Source organism: Epinephelus fuscoguttatus, linkage group LG12 (assembly GCF_011397635.1).
Source record: "Epinephelus fuscoguttatus linkage group LG12, E.fuscoguttatus.final_Chr_v1".
NCBI classification, from domain to species: Eukaryota; Metazoa; Chordata; class Actinopteri; order Perciformes; family Serranidae; genus Epinephelus; species Epinephelus fuscoguttatus.
Window position 1 is genome coordinate 22,161,208 of NC_064763.1, and position 26,408 is coordinate 22,187,615.

At 39.8% G+C, this 26,408-nt stretch overlaps 3 protein-coding genes and 1 non-coding gene across 8 annotated transcripts in view; 3 read left to right on the forward strand and 1 right to left on the reverse strand.

Annotated features, from left to right (window-relative positions):
* abr (ABR activator of RhoGEF and GTPase) overlaps positions 1-12,838 on the forward strand; it is a 211,318-nt gene extending 198,480 nt beyond the window's left edge. For all 5 annotated transcript variants that reach the window (XM_049592030.1, XM_049592031.1, XM_049592032.1 and 2 more), the window contains 7 exons: positions 3,554-3,613; positions 5,070-5,179; positions 5,349-5,488; positions 6,719-6,853; positions 6,992-7,097; positions 8,614-8,767; positions 11,285-12,838. In XM_049592030.1, coding sequence (XP_049447987.1) covers positions 3,554-3,613; positions 5,070-5,179; positions 5,349-5,488; positions 6,719-6,853; positions 6,992-7,097; positions 8,614-8,767; positions 11,285-11,374 — 795 coding nt within the window. In that variant the 3' untranslated portion in view covers positions 11,375-12,838. The remainder of the gene's footprint in view (positions 1-3,553; positions 3,614-5,069; positions 5,180-5,348; positions 5,489-6,718; positions 6,854-6,991; positions 7,098-8,613; positions 8,768-11,284) is intronic.
* trnav-aac (transfer RNA valine (anticodon AAC)) lies at positions 2,587-2,659 on the forward strand. The gene has a single exon. It is a non-coding gene; the product is annotated as a tRNA-Val (tRNA).
* A 2,285-nt stretch (positions 12,839-15,123) lies between the features above and the next one.
* On the reverse strand, positions 15,124-17,819 carry timm22 (translocase of inner mitochondrial membrane 22 homolog (yeast)). The gene is made up of 4 exons (XM_049592050.1): positions 17,344-17,819; positions 16,001-16,197; positions 15,692-15,764; positions 15,124-15,601 (listed from the first exon to the last, which is right to left on the reverse strand). Exons 1-4 carry the CDS (start codon positions 17,600-17,602, stop codon positions 15,525-15,527), a joined length of 606 nt encoding a protein of 201 aa, XP_049448007.1. The 5' UTR covers positions 17,603-17,819; the 3' UTR covers positions 15,124-15,524.
* A 1,865-nt stretch (positions 17,820-19,684) lies between these two features.
* Positions 19,685-26,408, forward strand: part of specc1 (sperm antigen with calponin homology and coiled-coil domains 1) — a 151,817-nt gene continuing 145,093 nt past the window's right edge. The window contains exon 1 of the mRNA XM_049592035.1: positions 19,685-19,796. The gene's annotated coding sequence lies outside the window, so the exon portion shown is untranslated. The remainder of the gene's footprint in view (positions 19,797-26,408) is intronic.

The window sequence follows — 26,408 nt, forward strand, 5'->3', positions numbered from 1 at the left end:
ATTCCTCGGAACGGAAATCAGTCATTGGACTTTTCATCTGTTTGGAGTGAGATGAAAGGGGGACATGCTGGTTTGCTTTCTATAGGTGCTTAAAAAGGTCTAAAATGTGTTAACATACAGCCAATAAGCAAAAAGGGAGGCTTTAAAATATATTCTCTATAGTCTTGTAGGATATTATTTGTCTTAAATACTTCATCCCCCAAATGACCATTTGCATATGTATTTTTCACCCTTTGTTACATTGACTTCTTGAAGAAAACTATGTTCTTTACACATGCCTCAATGGTAAATGAAGAATCCAAAAAGCTTAGAAAACGAATGAATGAATTGAAGTCATAGTAGTCCACGTTTAACAACAGCAAAACTATATCAAAACATCTGTTAACAAGCTGTCACACAACTCCTGCACTATAATCCAAGTCTCATTTATCCACTCATATGATCAGAAATAGACAGCCTTTTCCGATGGGGAACTGAAAGGAAAGTGAAACATATCTATGCTCTCTTCACAGCCAGACTCCATTGACAAAAACAGTAATTTTACCTCACTGAACACAGGAGCTGCTGGTCTACCTCTGCCTCCATCAGTTAGTTTTTTTGTGTCATTTTGTGACTTTGGTGTTTTAAAGAGTTAGTTTGGATACACCAAAGTCATACATTAATACAAACAAACTAAGTAACTGAGGCAGTGGTAAACCAGCAGCAGTGTTTTTGTCAATGGAATATGGCTTTAAAGAGAGCATATACAAGCTTCACTTTTAGGTCATAAAGGGCCATCTGTTTGGAAAGCACAGAGCCTACGACTGGATCAGTGAGTCTTAAATTATACTGCATGAGTTGTGTGACAGTTTGTAAAAGGATGTTTTGATATAGTTTTGTTGTTGTTACACGTGGACCCCTATGACTTCAATTCATCAAGGATTTTCTCTGTTTTTGGATTCATCGTTCACCATGGAGGCATGCAAGTAAAACAAAATTTTCTTCATGAATTCAACATAACATGGGATGAGTAACTGATATACAAGTGTCCATTTAGGGGGTGAAGTATTCCTTTAATTTTTTAGTGTATTCTCCTACTACATGTATACATTGTCCACCTACAGATCTCCGCTACATTCAGTGAGATTAAGATTAGCTTTATATGGCCACATCTACACCGCATTAGCTTTCTCCAGTCCCTGCCTGCTCTGTTACCTGCTGCCCTCCTCCTGTCAGTCCCCTGGCTGAGCTGTCACTCAGGATAAAACCTTAAATCCTCTCGCCGCTTTGTTTAAACCAGCTGACTGCACACATCCCCTGATGTAAGTCACAATTCATTTCCAAGAAAGCTGTGTCTTCTCATGCAACCCTTCTCCTGACATTGTGTTTCTAATTCTGAGTGTAATATCTAGTATGAACCAAGTCAGTCTGAATTCTGTTGAGGCCTCTCCAGCCAAACAGTCTGCAGTCATCACTTTAAACAAACTAATTTTCCAGGAAAGGAAAAGGGTGAAACAAGTTCCTCTCCAAGTATTTTTAATTAAAAAAAAAAAAAGAGCCCAGCTGAGGATATGATTTCAAGAGAGGTCAGTGAGTGTAACCGCCGCCTATAAAATACCCGCTTTGTTTTTACAACCCCATTGCAGTGCATTCATATTTAATCAGGTTTTTTTAGAAATCAGCAGAGGCTAATAGGAAGGAAATCGGTGGGAGGAACAGTTTTAGTCTAATTCGTGGGGTTGCAGGAGGCGTCAGCAGCCAGTCGTGGACCTTTGCCCAGTTCCCTTCTTGGCAGTAGCTGTGTAAAGACCCAGTTGCAGTGATTACCTGTCCCTCGTCTCAAACCCTGCTGGGAAAACAGGCTTTAACGATGATAGGAATGCGTGAAACTGATGCCAAATGGCCTTTTTACGAGGTAATGAAATACTCTCACTGAGAACTTTTAATGGCCACAGCCTAATGCCTGACAATAAGAAAAGTGTGCTGCCCTTGTGCTCACCCGACAGTCATTATTTTCCTCTGCATTGAGCACATCACCACGCAGCGTTGTAATGACATAACTGTGCAGTGCAAGCAGCCCATAAAAAAGGCATTAGCTGTTGTGGCCTCACACGGTGGGCACACACTCCAGGAGACTTAAAACAACAACAGGCTGCCATCTATCATGTCTCGCAGGACATCATGGGACGTGCGACCCGGACTTTGAGAATGTGTGCGGTGAAGTTGGCCAAGTGTCTGAGCCAATCTGGAGCCCTTGTTGGACCCCAAGAGACTGCAGAGGGTATATGTGGGGAACATAAGTGGCATCTTTCTTTCCTGAAGGAGACTCACTGACTGTGTTGTGGCACAGGCTGCAATGACAGCCTGACTTTCATCTGGTTAGAAAAATGGAGCAGTTACAAAGTGAACTCTGGACTCAGTGAATATTAATCACAGTTTCAAAGAGTCCCCCCTCACCTTCTGCTCACCTCTGCAGCTTTGCCTTTCTTGTTCAAACATTTGCACGGTGGTTATCGACATTTCCTCAGCGGGGGTTTCTCAATGCATGCCTGAAGATTGTGTTTGTCCGTATTTTTTTTTTGAGGAGGGGGGAGCAGGTGTCAGCCAGTTCCTGTAGTGTAGTGGTTATCACGTTCGCCTAACACGCGAAAGGTCCTCAGTTCGAAACTGGGCAGGAACAGCACTGTTTTTCTCTGCCAGAAAACAGGTGGCGTATTTCGTCTACAGAGCAGCAACTGTTCATTTCAAGAAGCTCAAATGACAAGCCCATCTTGTAATACACACCAAAAAGTAAAAGCTGGCTTCCTAATTTGTTTTAGTAGAGGAAATAATCTCCTCTCTTTAAGCGGGGAACGTGAGGGTCGTCCCTGTGTTCTCAAGGGCCTAGTCGAGGCGTGTGTTGGGTGTTGAGCATATGTGTCTCTCGATATAAACTAACAGTGTAGGAGATTGGTAAGGGCTGTCTTCGCAGTTCAAATTGCAGAAGAACAAAGAGAGATGGATGTTTCGAATGCAGCTTGAATGGTAAAAATCAGTTCAGCCACTGTTAAGATATCAGCGTCTAAAATCTCACACATTTAAGGGCATCAGTAGGCTGTAAGCTACAGGTGATTTCAATATTACAACAGGGAAACAAACACTGAATATTTGACTTTAAGAAAAAACATTTCTGAGACAATAAACCCCCTCAAAGGTCTCCTTAATGAGTCACCTGAAGAGGATATCGAGCTGGGGAACATAGATACACTGCTAAAAATTGTTTTAGTTGCTCCACTCTGGTGAGATACCCAAAGTTAAACCCTTGCCTTTCACTCTCCGCCAGAGAAAAGCCTGTCATGCATGTGTTGCCATTACACAAAACTGTTTCCTCTGTGGTGAATGTATTTGTAGTGACTTGTTATTGTTGTTTCATAATGCTGTCAGGCAGAAATGTGACTTTTCCACAGTTTTTATCTGATGATTTGATTAAGCCGCCTCCTCTTTTGGGAAAATCCCGTACAAATGAAGTCATGTGCCCTTATTTGGTCAAAAATCTTATCAAGCATCATGTCTTTGTCTCTGTTGTGTCTTCCAGCTGGATCCTCAGACAGTGCAGTCCAAGAACTGGCACATGGACGTCATAGAGATGAATGGGGTAAGACACAAGCAGTTTCAACTCTGATAGGACGTATCTCTTAGATTATGATGTACTATGTGTAATGTAGTCTTGTGATGAGATGTTATGTTTGGCAGAGATGATAAGGCTGGCCAGTTTTTCTGACTGCATAGTGTTTTTATTCACTGAATCCTCTTATATCCCTGCTGATGTGAGAAATGTTTTCCCCACAAGTACAAAAGTTTGTGTACGCACAGGTCTTTGAAAAGGAGAATTGAGTTGATAATATAAATAGGGCTGTCCCCGAATGGAAACAGATTTACCTGTATAATACGAGCGTCCAACTTTTTGTTCCGTCTCCTGCACCTTCAGTAATATTCACAGGCCTCATATCTAGTAGGAGTGGGGGAAAAAATTGATACAGCATAGTGTTGCACTATTTTTGTTTGGCAATACTGTATCGTCACACAGGGCCAAGTACCCATTTTTTTTATTATACAAATTATTAATATTACAAATTAAACTTTAGGTAGCCTACTAGAATAATATAATCAGCTGCGTTGTCAGTCCAACAGACACATTTTGCCACTGCAAAAAAAAAAAAAAGATGACCGAAGTGAGATGAATAGACTGAAAACTTTATCTTATTAGATAAAAGAGATGTTGACAAAGTTTTCCTTTGGGAACATAATTTACAGTTAAAAAAAAGGTAATAAACTGCAGTATATTTTAGGGCAATACTTACCACATCTTTACGTATTTAAAATCGTAATAATATTGTATAGTGACTTAAGTATCATGATAATGTTGTATCATGTATCATATCTAGCGCAATGAAATCTGTGATGCTGTTTGTAAAAGACGAGCTATGATCATCGTCACTACTGTATGTGGGATGGCCCTAGCAGAGGTATAAAGTACATAACGTGTCATAGCCTTAAACAGACTTATTGCCTGCATTTCATGTGTGGTAAATCAGCCCAGATAATTGCTATACAGCTTACCTGTCTCAAGTGGTCGGCCATGTTCAATGATGTTGAACGATAGGTGAATTTTGCTGACATCTTACTTTGTTAGTTTTGTCCTTCAGAAGTTAAAAATGCTGCCAAATTACAGACGTCTTCTGAGACCTCTCCGCCTCAGGTTTTGTCATCAAACCTGTTCATCCTGTTAGAATATAAAAATATAATATAATGCACACTGAAAAATAATGACAGTGCAACTTGAAGATTTCCCTGTCAACTGAGGGGGTCACCGAGGCGACTCATCAACTTTCAGGGAGCAGCCCTAAATATCAGGAAATCTCAAAAAAGAAATCTGTTTGGCTGTAATCTTTACAATAAAATCCACATGTTAAAAATGTTGAGCTTGAATATGTCAGGTATTAAATTTCAATGTCAAAACCGCTAAATCTCAATGCAAAGAAAAACATAGAAGTTGTCGGGGTCCCAAAGTTCGGTTCTTCTTTGAGTAACGCAGTTTCCTTTCTCTTCAGATCAAAGTGGAATTCTCCATGAAGTTTACGAGTCGGGACCTCAGCTTGAAGAGAACGCCATCCAAAAAACAGAGTGGGGTGTTTGGAGTCAAAATCAACGTGGTGACAAAGTGAGCATGTTTCCGTTAATGAAACCAGAATGTGCTGTTACCTTCAAAATAAAATAAAGTCTTTGCAGCTTTATGCACATTTATTGTTATATATTTGAGCTAGCAAACAGATAAATCTGTAAATGTACCTACATTATCAGAAAAGATAACATGCTGTTCATGTCCACAGGCGCGAGCGCTCCAAGGTGCCTTACATCGTCCGTCAGTGCATTGAGGAAGTGGAGAAGAGGGGAATTGACGAAGTGGGAATCTACAGGATCTCAGGGGTGGCCACGGATATCCAGGCCCTCAAAACTGCATTTGACACCAGTAAGACTCCACTGACTGTCCATCCCATCATCTTGACTTGAGAACTAACAACAGTTTCAACAACACAACAGATTGTATTATATGTAACAGCAAAATCCCATCAGTGAATCATTGGAATTTCCCTTTTAAGCTGATAGTTTGGTGACCTACATCTAATCATTTATCCCGTCAGTTTATATAACACCACAGCAGTCATCAAGCATGTAGCTGTTACAGATTTAGTGCATGCATAAACACTGGAAGTTTAGTATATATATTATTAAACTTAGGAATAAATTATGGGGGTATAAAGCAATGTTTGCAATCTGCCATAAAACGACAAGACGATCAAGCAACTATGCACGGTTGAAGCAGGGAGTACCATGATATTGATGCAGAAAAGGCATAAATTGGTGCATAAATTAACCAGAATGCAGGAAATGAAGTGTTTGACACTCAGATTTTAACATCCCTGCAGCCCAGAGGTTTAAGTAATCGAGACCTTCGATCTAGCACCTAGTAGACGTGAGAATTGGGGGGCCAGGACAGATGAGAAGCAACAGCTGTCAAGCGTTCAAGTTTTATGTTGTGTAAGAGTCTCTCAGCGTCGGTCCCAAGCGGAGCACAGTATCACCTTACATTTCTGTGTGTAGTATCATTAAGCACGTCTGCATCTGTCTCCGTCTGGATGTGAGGTTATTGAGAGATTACATCATTCTCGGAGACGGAGAGAGCAGCTGTGTTATTGTTCGGCTGTAATAATGCAGTGCGTTCACTTTCCAATCGCTCTTTGTTTGTGTCTGACTATGGAGGATGGAAAGTAAAATAAGTATCACTAAATAAATAAATAAATAAATATGGAAATAAATGCAGAGGTTAGGACCTCCTCCCTCATTAATGTACAGACACAGAAATGAATAAATGTAGTTATCCAAAAATGTAGAAATAAATTTAAGATATTTGTCCAGTTTAATTAACTTTTACTTATTTATTTATGTGTTTATCTAATTTTTTTTTTACATTTATTCATTAATTTATTTATGTATTTGTTTCAGCATTTATTCATTTTTTACTTATTTATTGCTGTATTTATTTATTTATGTCCTGTTTAACTATCAACTTTTATTTATTTATGCATTTTTTTCATTTATTTCAGTATTTATTTATGCATTTTCTTTTGTTTAAATATTTATTCCTGTATTTATTTATACATGCTCAAGTTATTGTTTATCCTCCATATCTGACCTGTAGATACCAAAGACATCCTGGTGATGCTGAGTGACATGGACATCAACGCCATCGCAGGAACACTGAAGCTGTACTTCAGGGAGCTGCCGGAGCCTCTGCTCACCGACCGCCTCTACCCCGCCTTCATGGAGGGCATAGGTGCGACCTCTTAGTCCTGGAAGTGTGTGTTTGTCATCAGTGGGGAGTTAAATTTGCCCAGCTGGAAGAGATAAGGGCAAGTTAGGAAGCTGTCGTCCCATAATTGAATCTGACATCTTTTTTTCCTCTCCCTCGCAGCGCTCTCAGACCCGGCAGCCAAGGAGAACTGCATGATGCACCTCCTACGCTCCCTGCCCGACCCCAACCTCATGACCTTCCTCACTCTGCTGGAGCACCTCAAACGGTACACACATGCACGCAGTAACCCACAGACATAGACAGGGACTCACACTGATCACAGTTAGGCCACCTGTCTGTAAAAAAGAAACCATGTCTGTTGGTATAATCAGAAAAGTGACTCACAAATGTTTCAGGTTTGTAAAAAACACACATTATTTTGAAGTGCAGTAGATATTTTCTGCCCATGCTCAGGTTTATTCTTGTGTTTTGGGTTTCTACTAGAACATGTTTGCATGCTTTAACATTCACTTTATTTTTCTCATACTGTCTGCCATAATATACCTGTATTCCAGTGCGTTTTATTTCCTATCTCTTTAAGCCCTTCTCCCGAAAAAGCTGTCTGCTCCAATTAGTCAGGTTTTCCACACCGTCATCGCACCGGAGGAATGACTATAAAATAGTGACACTCTCTACCCTGAAAAATCACAAATAAAAGCTTTTAAACTCAAATCATGTTTAGCTGATGTTAGCATCTAGCTACATGTAGCAGTGTATGTAATCTAAACAAGGTCCCAACTGATGGGTTGAGGTCCAAAAATGGGTAGCGGGTCCATTCTGAACGGACCATAAGTGACTTGTGAATGCGTCAAGTTTGTAAAAAACACACTTTATTTTGAAGCAAAGTGAATTTCTGGCACAGAGCTTTTATTCTGATGTGGCGTTTCCTGCTGTAGAGTTAGTGACTAACTGACATCTACTTAACAGAAACAGCAAACTAGCTCGACGACATGGCCAAATGCAAGTATGACGCTGAATATATTAAACTGTGTGGACCTTGAGCTAATGACTGAGGAGAAATCTGGACCAGTTGGGAACTGCTGTTTTAGACCATCTCATGTCTTATTTTCAGATTAACTCACAGATAAATTCAACCAAACAGTCATTTAATTGTGATCCTCCCAAACATCTCACAGGCAGAGGTCTATTTTCAGTCAGACGGAGAGGTCCTAACATATGAAACTCAGAGTTTGAACTGTTAGCCTCAGATCATCATTTTAAAGTGCTTATAATTAGGACCAAGCCATAAAATGCTGCCATTTACATGTTGAATGGTAGATAGTGTTAACCTTTGCACTGATTGCTCACATTGTTTACTTGTATTTTTGACCTGGGTGCTGTGGAACATCCTTCTGAACCACTCAGTAAACTATGTCCTGTTGTTGTTCATCAGTATCAGTGTGTTTTGTACGAAGCCTGGCTGCAGACCAGTTCCCCTGCAAGGAACAGTGAAAATACTTTGAACTCTGGATAGTTGCTAAAGAAGATTTGTTTTCTATTATTTAAAGAGAGGTAGTCAGCAGTAGTAGTTTAACAGTGTTCATTTAAACCTTCAGATCAACACCATCTTTTGACCTTCACGGTACAGCCACAGTTCTGTGTTCAGTTTCTGCCTACGTTTGTAATGGCTGCCTTCAACATGGCACCCCTGACTGTCTCTCCAATGTTTTAACCCCGCCCTCTTTGACTGACAGGCTTCCTGGTGTTTGTCTTTGTTTTTTTTTGTTTTGTTTTTTTTACAGGGTGGCTGAAAAGGAGCCCATCAACAAGATGTCCCTCCATAACCTGGCCACTGTGTTTGGCCCCACTCTGCTCAGGCCCTCAGAGTCAGAGAGCACGAAGGGACAGCACATCACCTCCGCCTCTGACATCTGGTCACATGACGTGATGGCACAGGTACCTACACACAGACGCATTTTGGTGCTGACCAGGGTTGGAAATTAACTTTTTAGTCCATCTGCCTCTGTGGCCGGTGGATTCCAAAATCTAGCAGCAACTCATTTGTTTGCCGTTGTTTTGGGTTTTTTTCGGCTGGTGAGTGACGCAAAACTAGCAGCCACTTGCATATTTTATTAGCATTTGGCTAATGGCTGGTGCTAATTTCCAGCCCTGATGCTGCCTTAAAACTAATAATTGTGTGGATATGTTTACCTTTCACACAGTTGTAGCAATGTTTAGACAAAGTTTTAGTTTTCGGACCTATGAATCTACAAAAACTCAGTATGCATCCCCTCTGTGACTGTACATCGTAGATGGTAGACTGGTGCGTACATGCAGATTTCCTCGGTCGGCGCACATGTTTTCCGGATGAATTTCACTCCCACGTCGCTCAGTGACCCCTGTCACTGCGGTCTACTCTCCCAGCTGTATTTAGGCTGCAGGCCATCCATTCATCTCTACTGAGAGATGAGTTTCCTGTGCACAAATGTTTTTTTTTGCCTTGGCAGAATAAACAACATCCAGAGTAAATCATCATAAATGGGGCAGCGTGCACATGCAGGAGGTCCCGTCAGTCCACTACAGTGAAGCTGAGTGTTTGTATTGGGGCTTCTTTAAATTCTAAATGTTTATAGCGCAAGTATACAAAATGTCACACACCAAAGAAAGATGCTTCCGCTGCCATATCCTCAACATAATCTCATATGATGGATTCTCCTTTATTTTAATAAAAGAACCATGTAGCAGCAATAAAGACTTTGCTGGACATGTTTTAGAGACACAGACTCACAAATGCACCTTCTCAGGTGAGTAAAATACATATTGTAAATTAAATTACCGACAAGAACCTGTGTTTCCTGGTAAACTGCTAGCAACGTTAAACAAAGAGTGAATCAAATTAAGTTTTCCAGACATATGCCCGTCTGATGAGACCCATGAAAGGAGGGATTCAGGGACATTTGTGGAACATTAGACTGTTTTAATAAAGCAGATTTTCCAGACGTGTTCATTTGTGACTTAACTGACTGTCAGAATTCATCAAAATCATAAAAAAGGTTTTCTTTAAACTTTATTTTAGTAGTCACAGGTCAGGGTGGTGTGTTTTTTCACGGGAGCTGTTGCTAAGCAGCAGACTGAGTTAAACACAGACTGCAGACAAACTTCAAGAAGCAATTAACAAAGGCAGAATCCAGCTTCAGGCAGATAACAGAGCAAAGAACAACTTTCCAAATAAGTGCTGAATTAAGCAGCAGTCCAACTTCAAAGCAGCCAGACATCCTTAAATATTAACTAACAATTAAATAGTTCGTAGCAGTCAAACACAAGAGTCATAATTATCATTTAAAACTCTAAAAGAGAGCAAAGTTGTTCTGTAATAATTTTTACTTAGAGACATTCAAGCATAGGAAGACACAGTCTGCTTCACATCAGGTGGTTCATTTGTGGAAGAAAAAATGATGAGGAAGTAGATCCAAGTGACCTTATAGATAAAACTATGTACTGCACCCATTCATAAAAGGTGAATGGCAGCCAGTGTTAGATCACAGTCAGATTGATAACTTGTGCTGTAGATGTACAACTGTAGTGAAATTGTTGCTTTAGATGACGAAAAGCGTAGTTCGAACAAAACAATATAAACATCCTTTATGTTGTAGTTTTTAAATATTTTTTGATTTTATGGGCTCAGCCTTAGAGATAGGGTAAGGAGCTCGGACATCCAGAGGGAGCTCGGAGTAGAGCCACTGCTCTTCTCGTCGAAAAGGGTCAGTTGAGGTGGTTCGGGCATCTGATCAGGATGCCTCCTGGATGCCTCCTGTTGCACCTCCCACTGGTAGGAGGCCCCGGGGCAGACCCAGAACACACTGGAGGGATTACATATCTCATCTGGCCTGGGAATGCCTCAGGGTCCCCCAGGAGGAGCTGGAAAGTGCTGCTGGGGAGAGGAACGTCTGGGGTGCTTTGCTTGGCCTGCTGCCCCTTTGACCCGGCCCCTGATAAGCGGATGAAAATGGATGGATGGAAAAATATTAAAGCATTGAGTACAAGCTAAGGGCTGGCGTGGACGTGAACCCTTGCCCCACTTCTCCTTCTCTTCCTTTTGTTATTTCAGTAGTCTCTCATGTGCGCTCTGTCTCTCCTCTGATTCTGTGTCATCACTTTGCAGCGCCTCCCCTCCCCAGCTATCCCCACTTACCAAAAGTATCAGTGTAAGTTCTTTGCTGTGACTATATCCAGTAGCAGAAATGCTGGATGATGACACAGCTGAGTTAATTGTGGAAAACATAAAGCAGTGTGTCCTGTTTGTTGGTGGTTGCTAGGCTCAGAGGACAATGGAAAGTGTTCTTGTTGTCTCTGCAACAACGGCAGCGACAGTAATATCTCTTGGAAAAGTTGACAAGTTGTCTGTCTCCACTTTAATTTGGAAAGAATTAAAACAAATTTTTAACCAAACAAACTTGTTTTCTTTCTTAACAGGTCCAGGTGCTGCTCTATTACCTGCAGCATCCTCCTATCTCCTTTGCCGAACTGAAGCGCAACACGCTCTACTTTTCCACTGACGTTTAGTCCCCACCCGCCTCCCTCAGGGCGCCATCTGGAGAGGAGAGCGTGAGAGACTCCATACAAACCTTGGTCCTCGCCACTCGGTCCTCCTGCCTCACCTCTCCGTCCAGCAGGCAGCTCATCTTGACTGTACAGCCCCCAAAACACGCATCCCTCCTGTCTGCCCCCCCCCCCCCCCCCCCCAATTCCTAAAAAGAGATGGAGCCGAGCACGTAGGGAGGTCGTGAAGGAGATTTCCTGGTCGTCTAGTAGTCACATGTCCTGTTTGTAATGTGAGGAGAGCAGAGCCGCCCCTCCCACCGACAAGACAACAAGGCATTCTGGGACCACTGTGGAAAAGATCGATGGGGGTCCGAGCCCACAGCCTGGCGCGGTGGCACAGGATCATACCGGTGTGTGTCATAAGCGAGCCCTGTCCAGACGCTGGTTTGATGAGTCGACTCAGCTTCTTTTTCCTGATCAGAGGCATTCCAGAAAAAAATGGCATTTACATGTTTAATAATTATGTTCAGCAGCTGTTTTGTTTCCTTTTTTCTGTCTTTCTGGCTTTGTGCATGTGGTGGAGGAGGCCGGGGTGTGTGAGTGACGATATGGATGTACTTGAGTGAGTGTGTGCGTGCACATGTGTGTGTGTGTCTGTGTGTTTAAGGGACTATGAGAACTTGTGAGGTGTAGAAGTGGCTGGGAGCCACCCTAATAAACGGCTGGTGACGTGTCTCTCTGTGCTGACAAACAAGAGAGAGCTGCCCTCCCCAGTGAGTCTTGGCCAAATTAGCCCTATTTATTTTAAATATATATAATATGTGTGCCTGTACAGTTCTGTGCAACTAGAGAAATGCTCTAAGGAGTCTGTTTTTTGAAGTTTATTCAGGTAGTGACGTTATTTTTAGTCTGATTTTCTCATTCACCATGTCCATGGTTGGTAAGCTGTACTGAAAAAAAAAAAAGTCTGCCAATTAATTTCAGATCACTTTGTAGAGGAGAGAGGGCACTCTGTGACATGAGGGTTGTAGGGAAAAAACACAGTGAATGGAACATTTAGCTTTTTTTTCTTGTTGTTTCATTGCAAGCCTGTTCCAAGTGTCTTACTGCACCGGTATAATCTATAGAGTTGATTTGTGTAGTTGCCCTCATTGCATGTTCAGCTTGTCAATCAGACCAGGCCAGGTAACACAAAGGTAGGTTGTCTCTGCAAGGCCCTCGCTAAGACCGGCAAACGCCCATCTCTGCTATGTACAAAGCCAACCTTTCTGCTATCAAGCCTGCGACATATCTTAAGATACTGTAAGCACTGCTAGATGAGTACTATTTGATATTTTTAATATAAGATTAAAATGGAATAAAAAATGTTGTATTTTACTTCCTTTGAGAAGAATTTCAATATACTGTAATATTGAGACTAAATGTCAATGTGAACTTTTCTCCCCCTTTTTTTTTAGTAAAATAAAAGTTACCAAAACACTCTCACTTTGTGTCCGTCTGTGTCAATGATTGAGTCTCTCTGGAAACATGTCAGCCAAAACATTCAAACCACTGACAGGTGAAGTGAATAACTTTGATTATTTTGTTCCAATGCATTGTTCTGCTGGGAAACCTTTGGTTCTGGTATTTATGTGGATACCACCTGACATGTTCCACCCACTCAAACACCGTTGCAGACCAAGTACCCCCCCCCTCATGGCAACAGTACTCCCCAATGGCAGTGGCCCCCCAGCAGGATAATGCACCATGCCACACTACAAAAACTGTTCATAAATGGCCTGTGGAGTGTGAGAAAAAGCTCAAGGTGTCGACCTGGCTTCTAAATTTCCCAGGTCCCAATCTGCTAAAGGATTCTTGTGATGTGCCAGTACCCCAGATGTTCCCCTAATCCAAGGTGGGGCCTCCTTGGATTGGACTTGGCTCTGACCCATTGAGGCATGGACACAGGATCTCTGGGAGTGTCCTGCGGTGTCTGGCGCCAGTGCGTTGGTGGCAGATCCATTTAGTCCAGTGGGTTGTGAGGTGGAGTCACGACACATGCCACAGATGTTCATTCAGATTGGGATCTGGGGAATTTGGAGGCCAGGTTGACACTTTGAGGTCTTTGTCACATTCCTTGGGTCATTCTTGAGTGATGTTTGCAGTGTGGCATGGTGCATGATCCTGCTTGGCCCAATAATAATTCACAGAAAACTTGGTCCATGTGGCATCTACGGTTTAGGAGAACATATCAAAAATGTGTTTTTCAAAAATTTCAAAATGGTGGAAATGTAGTGAGGCAGCCATTAATGGTTGATGAAACTGTACTAAGTTCAGTGTAAGTAGGACTTGAAGCACAGGAGTTATATTCTTTCAAAGTTGACCATTAAGTCTAGCGCCCCCATCAAGCCGGTAAGGGTCATATTTGTTTAACAGCACTTGGTCAGAGCTTCAAGTTTTTGGTGACAATTTCATTTGTCCATGATGTACCATTTCACGTGAATAAGGTTTAACTGTTAATAACGACGAAGATTCTACATCATAACATTTTCATGTCCACATATTGTAAGATAATGCTGATTAAATGGAGCATGTGACAACAATAATCAGCACCTGTGTGTCATTTTGAGTTTTGGTAAACAGTGCTTGCAGGAAATGTCAGAATAGTGACTTTCATCTATTTATGTTTTTCCCACCTGATGCACTGAAATCATTCATACATCATCTTAAACTTGCGCAGTAACAGCAGTTTTTCTCCCCCTGAAAGACTACAGCACATTCAATAATTTAAGGTTCAGATCTTTGCATATTGTGCCCCCTGGTGGTCAATTCAGAGATGACCTGTGAATGTTCACCATCTTAGATTTTACTACCCTGATCTACACCTTTAAAATCACCTGGATCAAAAAGAATTCTCTGTGACCCAGAATCAATTTGGAACTTTATTCCAAATTGCATATTTTCCACAATAGGTGGTCTTTGTCTCCTTTTCTTGCTCAGGTCTAACTCCAGTACTGAAATGTTACCATTAGAAAATGCTTTTGGCTTTGGCCCTTATTTACAAGCACTGTAACTTTCTCTTCTGAAATAACTATGACACAATATTAAAAAACAAATATACATTATTCTTTTCACAGATTGGGTTATCTCTCTCTCTGCTTTGAGTTACTTGTATTTTACTGTTTTTCCATTGTGCAGCTTTAAACTTCTACTTTGGTTGTACTTTTTACTCCGTTACATTTGTCTGACAGCTTTAGTTACGTTTCAGATTGGAATTGTTTTTAGAAAATTTGTTTGTTTAGAAAATGTTTCGACTTCCTAGATAAACACATTATTTAATAGTAAGACACTGACATGTGCTAACAGTCTGGACACGTTCCATATTAAATGTTAAGATCATGCAGCATGGAGGCTCCTTTTTCAGTATAGTACAGTACAAAAATCATAAATAGCCTGAGCTAAATGACCCCCCCCCCCCACAAAAAAAAAAAGTAACATGATACCTATAATGTCGCTATTTGCTTCAAACAATTCCCATGACTCTCCCAATGATTTTGATTTTGGCAACTTTGTACTCGTAATTGATTAAAACACCTGCCCCAAATTTATATTTAGCTCTGTAAATGCTCTGTTGGTACGCAAGGCCTGGGACAGCGATCATGGCGGAAACCCCAAAAACAATCTCTGTCAACTCCAACTCTCTCGCATCAAGACTATTATTGTTAAAAGGCAGATTAAGGTTTCGTGGACATGGACACTGGTAAACCTCAAGAAGAAAAGTTTTGAACAAGTTAACAAAAACATCTTTATTCATATAAATAATTCTGATGTAGATTAGTTGAGTAGACACATTATTCTAATAATGAATAACAGCGTTTATCTGAGTCCCATTTGAGTTGGTCGTGGCTCAGAATGGAGGTGAACTGGGTTCAACATTTTCATCTCATCCTTAAAACCTTCGACACAGAAGCAGATCCACTCTGCTCAGTTTCTCCACATGAAGCTACTTTGCTGTGCTCAAATTGTCCATATAGTAAAAGTAACACAGTTCTTTTACCAACAAAAATCCTGCCCCTTCCACCGAATACATCAGTTCTTCTTATGCAGCAATCCTCCGTGTGCAGGTAAATATTCACAAGCTGGATTTCCCACATGTGAATCCATTGAGTCCACAGAGCCACTCTTTGGTGGTTCACCGTAAATAATATTCGATGGCAGCAGAGAATGCAGCGAAGCCTCCACATCCCAGCACCCCAGCCTTCAGACCAGCTGCAAGACAGACAAACAATACACGTCAGGACAAGAGAAATATACCACTTTAAATTTAAAACATCAAAGTGAAGACACCAGGTCACATACCACGAAATCCGATGGCTCCTCCAGTAACACAGCCGCTGTACACGGCGTTCTTCCAGTCAGATTTACCTCTGTGCTGCAGGTGAAAAACACACAGGAGAGAAGTTACAATGGATTATTTTGCACATCATCACTTGGAGGATCAAATACAGCAGTTTAGCACCAGAGGGCACCATCACACCATTCTGAGGAGACTTAATAAAAGCAGAACACAAACATGAGGTTCCCAAAACACATTCTACATGTGATATTAAATGGCATTACAGTAACAATATGACAAGCAGGATTTCATTAAGAAGCAGTGTGACCTACTGATTCTATGATGCACTCTGTGCAGGAGAACATGGCGCCCACGATGGCAAAGTTCTTGGCGTAGGACATCCCCCTCTGGCCCATGTCTTTGAGTACTTCTCGTGCTGTCGGAGTTCTCAGAGGGTCTTTGGGATCAATACCAACATTGGTATCGATGCCGGCTGTGAAAACACCAAAAGCTCCTCCGAGGACAAAACCTGCGGAGAACAAAGACACCAGCATGAGTGTCCACACAATGAAGCACAACAATATTTACAGACTCGAAGAATAAAATATGATGATTTCCTTACAGTAATTAATCACATGTGTGTAAAGTACAGGAAATGTCACAGCAATCATTTCATATTATCAGTGAATCTTTGGTCTGTAAAATATTTAATTAGCATCACAGATTCCCAAAGCGTCGTTTTCAGACAGCTTGTTTTAATAATCTAGTGTAACATAAAATAGTATAGTGCAGTGCAACACAATATCAAATATAATATGATACAGTATGATACAATTTTGTGTAATGGACAATTTATCTTAATTTAATGTCTATTTGCTCATTTACTTTTATTTTAACGTATTTTATTTAATTTTTATTATGAGCTGCTGGATAGCTGAATTTCCTTTTGGGGATTAATAAAGTTCTTTCTATTTCTATTTTCTAATAATAACAAATATAATAATAATCTAGTGTAACATAATATAGTATAGTGCAAGAGTAAAACACAATATCAAATATAATATAATTTAGTATGATACAATTTAGTAAAGTAAAAGTCTGGTATGTATGTAACACAATAATATGGTATAATACATAATAACATCAATAATAATATAGCTTAAAATAAAATAATACAGTCATTCAAATAAATAATAATAACAATAATAATAATAATAATAATAATAATAATAATGATAATAATATGTTATTTACATGGCACTTTTCAAAACAAAGTTAAGGCACTTTAAAATACAAAAATAAATAAATAAAATTATTAGAGAACAATGATAAAAACTGTTCATAAACTATACAACATTGAGCAACAGGAACTACATACGAGGAACACAATTAAACCACACAAAATAAGTGTTATAAAAATAAAGATGTAAGATGCAAGAAAACGTTGCCTTCTGTCAGTCAGTCAATGATCTGAGCTCTGTATCAGTATGCCTCATAACACCGGCGTCTCTTCCAGTCCTCTTCCTCCACATGTGCAGCTGATTTCGGAGCTCTGACACCAGTTTACAGCACAGTCAAATCTCATATTAAAACATTTAGTTTAGCGCTAAAGCTAAACCCACACAGACATCAAACAGCTGTGATGTGTACCTGTAATGTCAGGCTGATATCTTACCTCCCACACAGGCCAGCACAGACTTGAAGGCGCAGCTCTCCATGCCCCTCTCGATCATCTTCTGCTCGTCGGTTTTCACGGGCACCGGCAGCCCCCCCATGACACCGGGACTCAGCTCCTTTATGGGCCTCTTGTCCCCGATCAGGTGCTCCAGGATCAGACTGTACTGAAGCGGTGGACTGTCCATGCTCGGACCCGCCGGAGAGGGATCTTGTAAATCGGAGGCAGCAACGTTCGTAGCTCCCGTGGAGGCGGCCATGTTTCTCAATGACACACGCTGTAGGTAAATGTAGTCCAAGACGCGCGCGGGCAGATTCGTCACATTTGTATTGTTTGTAATATTGTTTTAACACTTACATTTATAACAATTCATAAATTAGTAAACCGAAGCAAATAAGATCACATATATTTGAAAGGTATTTTTGAAAATGTATTTTATTCCCTGATAAGATTTATTTAAATTCCTGTCAGCACATTCAACACACAGGAACAACCTGCCTGACGTCAGCAAGTGCTGCTGTAAATTCTACCTTCAGGGTTACACAATGCTTTGCTTGTGTCTTTTTAAATTGTACTGTACATGCACAATGTTTGTTATAGGCCTATTTTTTCCATCTTACCTAAATCATTATGGGTAGACTACTAGCAGTAACATTATGGAGTAGGTTTTATTTTTTAAGATACATAATCATATCAATACACAACTATATGTATATCGATATGATTATGTATCTTTTAATATAAACTGCATTATCAAATAAATAAATAAAGTTAAAAATACGTTCAGATTTAATATTTGAATAATTAAATATTCATATAAATACTTAAAAATGTATTTCCTGCAGCTTCTAGTTACCACTGTTCTACTTCATTTCACCACACAGTCAACATAAAGCAAATATTATGGTTTTTATATAATGTTTTAAAACTTTTATTAAAAAAGACATCTCATCCTTACAATAAATCATACATTTTTGGAGGTTTTATGTATATATTTTTGTTGCAGCTGTTTCAGACGGGTGTTGAATTCCCCTATTTAAATCAAGAGAATGACGGAATATTATTTAAACACATATATTCCAATACAACACCAGCCAAGAGCCTGCCATTAGGTTCTCTCAGTAACTTGCACCAAGTCAATAAACACTACTTCATAAAGTTAGCAAAGGAAGCTCTAAGATATTTTTGTTGGACTGTCGTATCTATTTGCCTTAGATTGTACAAGGTTTACTGTGTATTTTAGATTAGTATACAGTTTTATACAAAATATACAAAATGCTATCTTGGTTTCTTTAAATGTCCAGCATTCAAGCACAATCCCAACCAGGTTCTCATAAAGAAATACAACAATAAAGAAAAAAAATTGATAACCATCAAGCAGTACTAATATTTACCCCCATAAAAACATGCCTGTATGTGTTTTAAACTTACTTGTTGTGTTGTTTTTATTGTATTGTCTGTGTTTTTGTATGTATTTTATATGGATTTGAGTCTGGAATAAAGTTTATCATTATCATTATGCTAAATTAGCCTAAATCTTAACTACATATTGACAATATTTAGGCATTGTAAATGTGTCCCCCCTGTGGTGTTTTTTTTTTTTTTTTTAATATCTATAATATCTACAACAACAACGGCAATAATAATGATAATTGTAATTCTGATAATAATCATAATAATATTAATGATTGTTATTATTATTATTATTATTAGTAGTAGTAGTAGTAGTAGTAGTATTGGTAGTAGTAGTAGTATTTGGCTATTTTAACATTGTTTGTTCTATGTACATATCATGTACTGTATATGTTTATTTAGCTATAGGCATAATACTTAATATTTGTAAGTATGAAAAATTATAATAATAATAATGATAATAATAATAATAATAATCATAATTATAATAATATAAATGATAATGATAATTATTATTATATAGTTTTGAATATACTTTTTAAAAAGACATACACTTCATAATAATAATAATAATAATAATAATAATAATCATTATTATTATTGTTATTTGTATTATTATTATTATTATTATTATTATTATTATGGAGTGACTAGAGTGACTGTGTTTTTAAAAAGTCTTTTTTTTTAACCCCAACAGTATGTTTGGATAAAAAAAATATTAATAAATGAAATAAAATAAAAACAATAATAGAGTTATTGTTATTATTATTAGTTTTATTATTATTGCTGTTGTTGTTATAATTATTTTTTTATTCTATTTTTAAATTGTTGGAGACTCCACTGGTGCCTTCCAGCCATTGATAGATAGAAAGACTACATTTCCCAGAAGTCTCCTCGAGCACTGCGCCAAAACTCTCTCCACGCGCTCCACCTACCGGCTCCAGCAGGCCGGTGGTAACACTTTAATGACTCGCGTGCGTGAGGCGGCGGCGGCAGCAGCATCCTGATCAAACAACAGCAGCAGCAGCGACACTGAACAGGTGAGATGAAGCTTTTCTCTCTGACAGTGTGTCGCAGCCTTTCTTCTTCTTCTTTTTAATAATGTGTTGAGTTAAAATGTGTAAACTTTACCGTTAACGGTGTTTGTCGGCGGACGTTAACGAAGCTGTCACAGAGAGTCGCGCGGTGTCAGTTGGTTTGAGAGCGACGCCAAACTGACTTTGATGACAGCCTGTTTGTTAGCAGCGTTAACAATATAGCAACATCCGCTCCTTTAATTTAATGAGTCACTGTGAAGCAGACGTGTCTTTCCTGATATGACTACGTCTGTCATATAAATAGCCAGAGGACAGGTTGTTTACATGCTAAGTGAACGTGTCACTGTGCGAGTGTCTCATTTGGGGAACAAGTGGAATAAACACGGTTGGAAACAGGACGTTATTTTACGTTTTTACGTGGCTTCACATCTTGAATTTCACTGTGTACTTGGAAACGTTGCAGCCTCCGGAGTTCAACAGGATCCGTGCTGGATCAATACTCCCCATCTGCCTCTTTCTGTCTCAGTGTTTAGTCCAACACGACTGGAAAGAAGTATTAATACATGCAGTGATGGTGTTGTCTTTGGTAGAGTAATGTTTTACCTGACAACTCTGTGGGTTTTCTCCTGTGTGAAGGGACATGTCAGTTACATTATCTAACAAGACAGTGAAGATACTGCAGCTTACACATACACACACCCCAAGAAAATCCAGAAACTAAAATGAAAGTCTGTTAATATTTTTAATTATTTGGATATTTCGTGTGTTATTTGAGCTTGACAGACTTTTCTTGATTTATTTTCTTTAACAAACAAATCTAAATTCTGCTTCAAAGCCTTACACTGCCAGGAATACATAGCCTATCTACACGAGGTATGTCGTGGCTTTTTTGTAGTGGCTGTTTTGTTGGGAAAAAAAAAGTTGTTAAATTGAAATCTAAACCTAGTCTAAAAAATATTGGAATGGGCTTCAAGAACACCCACTGTGTGTACGTTTTTAATGGGAAAATTGTTTAAGATTCAGGGGGATTTAGTGGCATCTAGCAGTGAGCTGAAACGTCTCCCGGTTAGGATTCCTTTAGTGTTCTTTCTTCAGGAGGTTTTCACCAGCCGAATTATTCACAGAGGTCTCTTCCTCTCTAAAACAAACAGACCAGGTGATTAAAACGGGTAAAAATGCTGAATAAAGCAATTTCACGTTACAAATCAGGTTTTCTCCTATGATGTTTGGCACATCACAAAAGAGCTGCTAGCCCAGCACCTGCTTGTTTCTGCGCACCGATTGTCTCTGGTAACTTGACGTGTGCTCACTTTTTTTTTTTGTACAGACATTCAGGAGGTTTTTAGCGTGAGCTGAATTATCCACAGAGGTCTCCTTCGCTCTAAAACAAATTGACCCGGTGAATTAAATTGGTAAAAAAACTGAATAAAGTAGTTTAGCGTACAAATCAGTGTTTCTCCTATGCTGTGTGGCTCATCAGAGACAGGCAGCTAGCCCAGCACCTGCTAATGTGTGCACAAATTTTTTTGTCTGACAACTTGAGATGTGACGTTCAGGAGATTTTTACCGGGAGCCAAATTATCCGCAGAGGTCTCCTTCTCTCCAAAACAAATGGACCAGGGGCCTCATTTATAAAACAATGCGTAGGATCTCTACTGAAATTGTACATACGAACAAAGACAAAAATGGTGTGTGCCAGAAAATATTTGACAGTTTCTACAATCAGACTTCCATGTCACTGTCTGTCACAAATTTCCTGTCTCCCAAACGTTTCTCCCATCAAGTCTGTTTTTATAGAGCTCAACTTTTGCGTGTGAAGTGGCGTACTCCTTTTTCATGCCTCGTTTTGTGCATACGCAGTGTTTATAAATAAGACCCCTGGGGATTTAAACAGGTAAAACACAGATTAAAGCAGTTTCAAGTTAAAAATCAGTGTTTCTTTGACGCTGTTTGGCATGTCAGAGACGGGCCGCTCACCCAGCACCTGCTAATGTGTGCTTACCTTTTTTCTCTGATAGTTTAAGATCCAGATGTTCAGGAGATTTTTTTAGTCTCTTCCTCTTCAAACAAACGGACCCCATGATTTAAACTGGCAAAAACACTGAATAAATCGAGTCTAAAATATTGGTGTTATGGTATAGAGTAGAATCCCCCCATGTTTAGGCCAAGTTTTTCATGTTAAAGTCCTCCTAGGTTGCAAAAATCCCCAAAGTTTCCTCAGAAATACAGAGGATATGACCTCAGTACCATCAGTGGTAGATAAAGCCCTTAACTCAAGATCTATACACAATACAAAGATTTACTTTTATCAGATTTGAATCAGTGAAGGTAGCTAGGTGCTGTTTAGCACCAGCCTGAAGGGTTATTAATGTTTTCTCTCCAAAATAAACCTGCAATTGTACAAATTAATTTACTAATTCAGCTGCACTGCTTATTTTTTTCATGTGTTTTTATGTAAATTTCACATTTGCCACTAATGGCACGTTGCCCTTTGGTACCACTTCAATGCACTGCAAGCAGTTTTACTTCACATGATGAGCGAGCCATTTGTTCCTCATTAGATCAGTGCCATGTGAAGCAGTCAAACAGGGCCTTGTTGTGTTTAGTGTGCCTTTATGTGGAAGCTTGTTGTTTATGTCTTTAATAGGACCTTAAATGCTTCATTACAGCAAACTCTCCTGACTAAGCTCCTGTCTGCGATTCTACTCCTGCCACGTAACATTTACTTGTAACCTACATTACCGAAGTGCTCCAGAAACATCAGATCACTGCCTGAAATAGAGATGCTTTAATAATAAACCTTTTCTATTTTGGTCATGGCTTACTGTGCAGCATAACTGGACTTTTCAATAACGACAAAAGGGAAAGAAAAGTTGTAAAATATCCTAATTGCAGAGCTTATGTTGTAGTCTTGTGTTTATAGGAGAGGCCAGCCTTGTAAGGAAACGCTCATGGATCCTTTGGGAGAGACCAAATGGGCAACAAATAACAGCTTTCACTTTCTTCTGTTCCTTTTGATTACGCCGGCAGAAAGAAGAGTTCAAATATGAGCAGTGCACCAGTCATTTATGAGGCAGTCAATGTGAATGTTGTTTGTAGGTAATTACACCCTGTGTTTTTCTCATGGTTAACCATCCAAGAAGGGGAAATAGTCTCCGGCTTCTGGGCTGTGTTCGGGACGGGCTGGGCTAGACACATGAAAGCACCGAGGGAGGCTGGTCTTATGTCGATGTAATGATGCAGGCTAAAGCACTGTATACAGTTTTTTAATCATTGATGTTTACCGATAGGCTCCTGTCTTTTTTGTGTCTAGTGTTTGTAGCCAGGAAGATTGCATCTGTCAACAAATTTGCAATCTGTCTGTTTGAATTTGTTATTGATTCCATGACTTTGTGTTTCTCATTGATGGAGGCAGTAGTGTCCCTTACCAGGACTAATCCTCAGCATGTCCTTGTAGAGCCTGGAGCAGAGAATCCCCCTCTCTTTTTTTCTATAGCTGCTTTCATCCTCTGTTCAACTCATTATCCAGGCAGTTCCTGTCATTGGCTTGCTATTTATAGCCAGAGGTTATGTGGGGAGCACCCATGTCCAGTTGTACAGCGGTGGTATGGCTTGTTTTGTCAAACAGAAAATGATACCTGGCAATCACCTTGACCATTCTGCTCAGTGGGAATGTGTGACACTCTAAAGGGGATTCATGGTCTCCTGTCATTGCTGTGCCACACACTCAGGATCATCTACAGTGCTGGTGTCCTGGATTTACTTATGTTTGATGCACGCTAAGGGACTGTTAGTAGAAAATTAGCAGCAGAGTCAAAGTGGAGTCTGTCATCCACGTGCTGTAACTGACATATGAAATTAGTTAGGGTGGGGGTGGGGTAACAACATTTAGAGTGACCTTGTCCAGCTGTGGAAAGAAAGGTGAAAAGCAGATACTGCAGTGATGTTGTCCTCTATATTGTACATCAGATGCTCACCTCAGATGCGGAATTCCAGTTGCTTTCTATGGAAGGAGACGCCACCATAATAATGACTTGTAGGCTCAATATAATTAAGATAAAACACAGACATCAGTGTGGATGTTGCAATCTAGAATCAGGGAATTGCACACTTTTCAAACCTCCAGTGCCCCAATATAACCACAAAGAAATGTACTTACAGTATGGCTCGTCTAAAAGCTGGGTAGAGATACAGTCTGCAATTTGCATGTCCAAACGTGGACATACCTCTGTCTTGTTTACTCAGTCAAAAAAGTACTGATTAGGCATTTAAGATGAAATTAAGACTGAGGTTTATGCAAATCTTTACATGCAAAGAGTGTGCACATCCTTGATAACAGCTAAGCAGTAGGGCTGTACAGTGTAGGTATATATTTTTTTTATGCTATCGCAGTGTCAACTTGTGTGAAACACCTTGTGAAAGACTGTGTTATTGCACTAGGGATTTTTATGCCTCCGCACCAGAGAAAGCCGTGGGCAGAGGCATTATGTTTTCAGGCTGTCCGTCCATCTCAGTCTCATGAATGTTTATCTCAGACATATCTTGAGGGACTATCTTCAAATTTGTACAAATGTTCACCTGGGTTTTAGGATGAACTGATTAGATCTTGGTGGTCAAAAAGGTTAAGGATCACCAAGACCTCACAAAACACGTTTTTGGCGATAACTCAAGAATTCTCACGCTAATTCTGACAACATTTCATACAAATATCAAATAGAAAAAATAGTAAAGTCTGTTTTATATCTGAGAGGTCAAAGATCAGCTTCACTGTGACATCATCATGTTTTCTGGCTGTTATTCAATGCCGTAACTGAGAAATAAAAGAGGAGACATTTGGTCAGATACTGAATTGATGACACTTATCTTGAAACTGTGCTGGTTGTATTGGTTGTCTGTGCTGCCGGGTTGAAGATGTGCATAAAGCATCCATGAATTTATAGCTTCTTTGCAGCAACATCCATATTTGAAGCTTTGTCAGCTGTCATGACTTCATATGAGTCTGGGCAGTCATAGACGTAGGGATGCACGATAATATCGACACGTCAACCGTATCAGCCGATATTGACCTTAAAATGATAAAATCAGAAATCAGAATCGGCTAACATGCTTTTTCTTATTTTGCACAATGAATGAATATTACGGACATTGAAAAGCATTATATTTCTTGTCTCCATCCACTGGTGGGCCATCATGATGGACGGAGCAGTGAGTGACAACAACCCTGCCGACACGTAAGGATACCGTTTGCAACGGAAACGCTCGGGTCTAGGTAGCATGTCTGAAGGGTTCCTTTTGGCTCCAAAGGTACCATACCGAAAGTGTTTGGTGGAAACGGGGCTTTTGTTTTCAGTTCATTGTTGATTTAGTTCAATAAAAGTATGTTGGAAAAAATTTCCATTTTGATTCAACAAGCAGTTTGTCATATTTTAGCAGTATACTGAAAGTAGCAGAACGGCAGACCTAAGTACACTTTAATATCTGTTTATCGCAAGTAATATTTAACGTCATCACATATCATATATTTTCCTCATAACGAGCAGCCCTCATGTGAAACTTTAGCCACAAGGACTCATAGATGAGATACCCATCACCCAGCTCCCCACAGTGATGAAGATCAAGGAGGCTACTGAGCTGTACCAATCTGAGTTCATCAAGTCTATTAATTGCTGTGTGGTGTTAACCTACAGTGACCTGTCATCAATCAATATAGAGGGACAAATCTGTGTTTTAAGTTTTGCCAGAGGCACAACTAAAATCATACAGATGTCCAAAATATCCCACAGGTCTCTTGACATTGGAAAAGGCCTCATTTATAAAACGATTTGTTCAGATTTTCATCTTTAGTAATGTCAACCAGACGTCTTTATTGCAGAAAAGTAGTTTGAGGTTAATCTCTAAACAAACTCAAAACTTGATAGTGAATTTCCTGTTGGCTGCATCAGAGCAGAACAGTTTTTGGAAGCCTGTGCAGGTCAGCGAGTGCACCCACTGTTTCCTGGTTCATAAAGGGATCAACATTGCAACAATTTCTCTGGCATAGATTATCATCAGGTAAAGCCATCAGAAATTAATGCTAAAATGCAAAGATGCAGGTTGTCTTCTTAAAATTAGCTTCTGTTTATATATTCTTAAGAAGTGAATGTAAATGAGGTCTCAGATCTTGTGTTTTGATTCAAAGCGAGAGTGGTGAATAGATAACATGCAAATGTGCTCTGGCCTGGTTGGCTGTAGATGAGGTACCAGAGAGAGGCGCTGACTGGGTGTAGTTCATGAATCCTGAGCAGCATTACTGTCAAGCCAGACAACAGAGTGACCTGACATCACAAGGTGCTTCATGCATATACAGTAGCTGCAATAATAATGTGCTTTGAGATTAGTTTACCAGAGCATTTTTGTTTGCCTCCCTTTATTCAGCTTACATTGCTGTGCGTGTTGATCCTCGTGTTTGCAACAGGATTAGTTCTCACCCTCTTCAGCATGAGGATCTTAGGAAAATATTAATATGGTCAGACACAGTTTTCATTCCCACTCTGTTACGCACACACATTCAGGGAAAAGCACTCACTGATTTGGGAAGAAAGAGTTGTTATCTGTCCTCAAGAGGCGAGGTCTGGG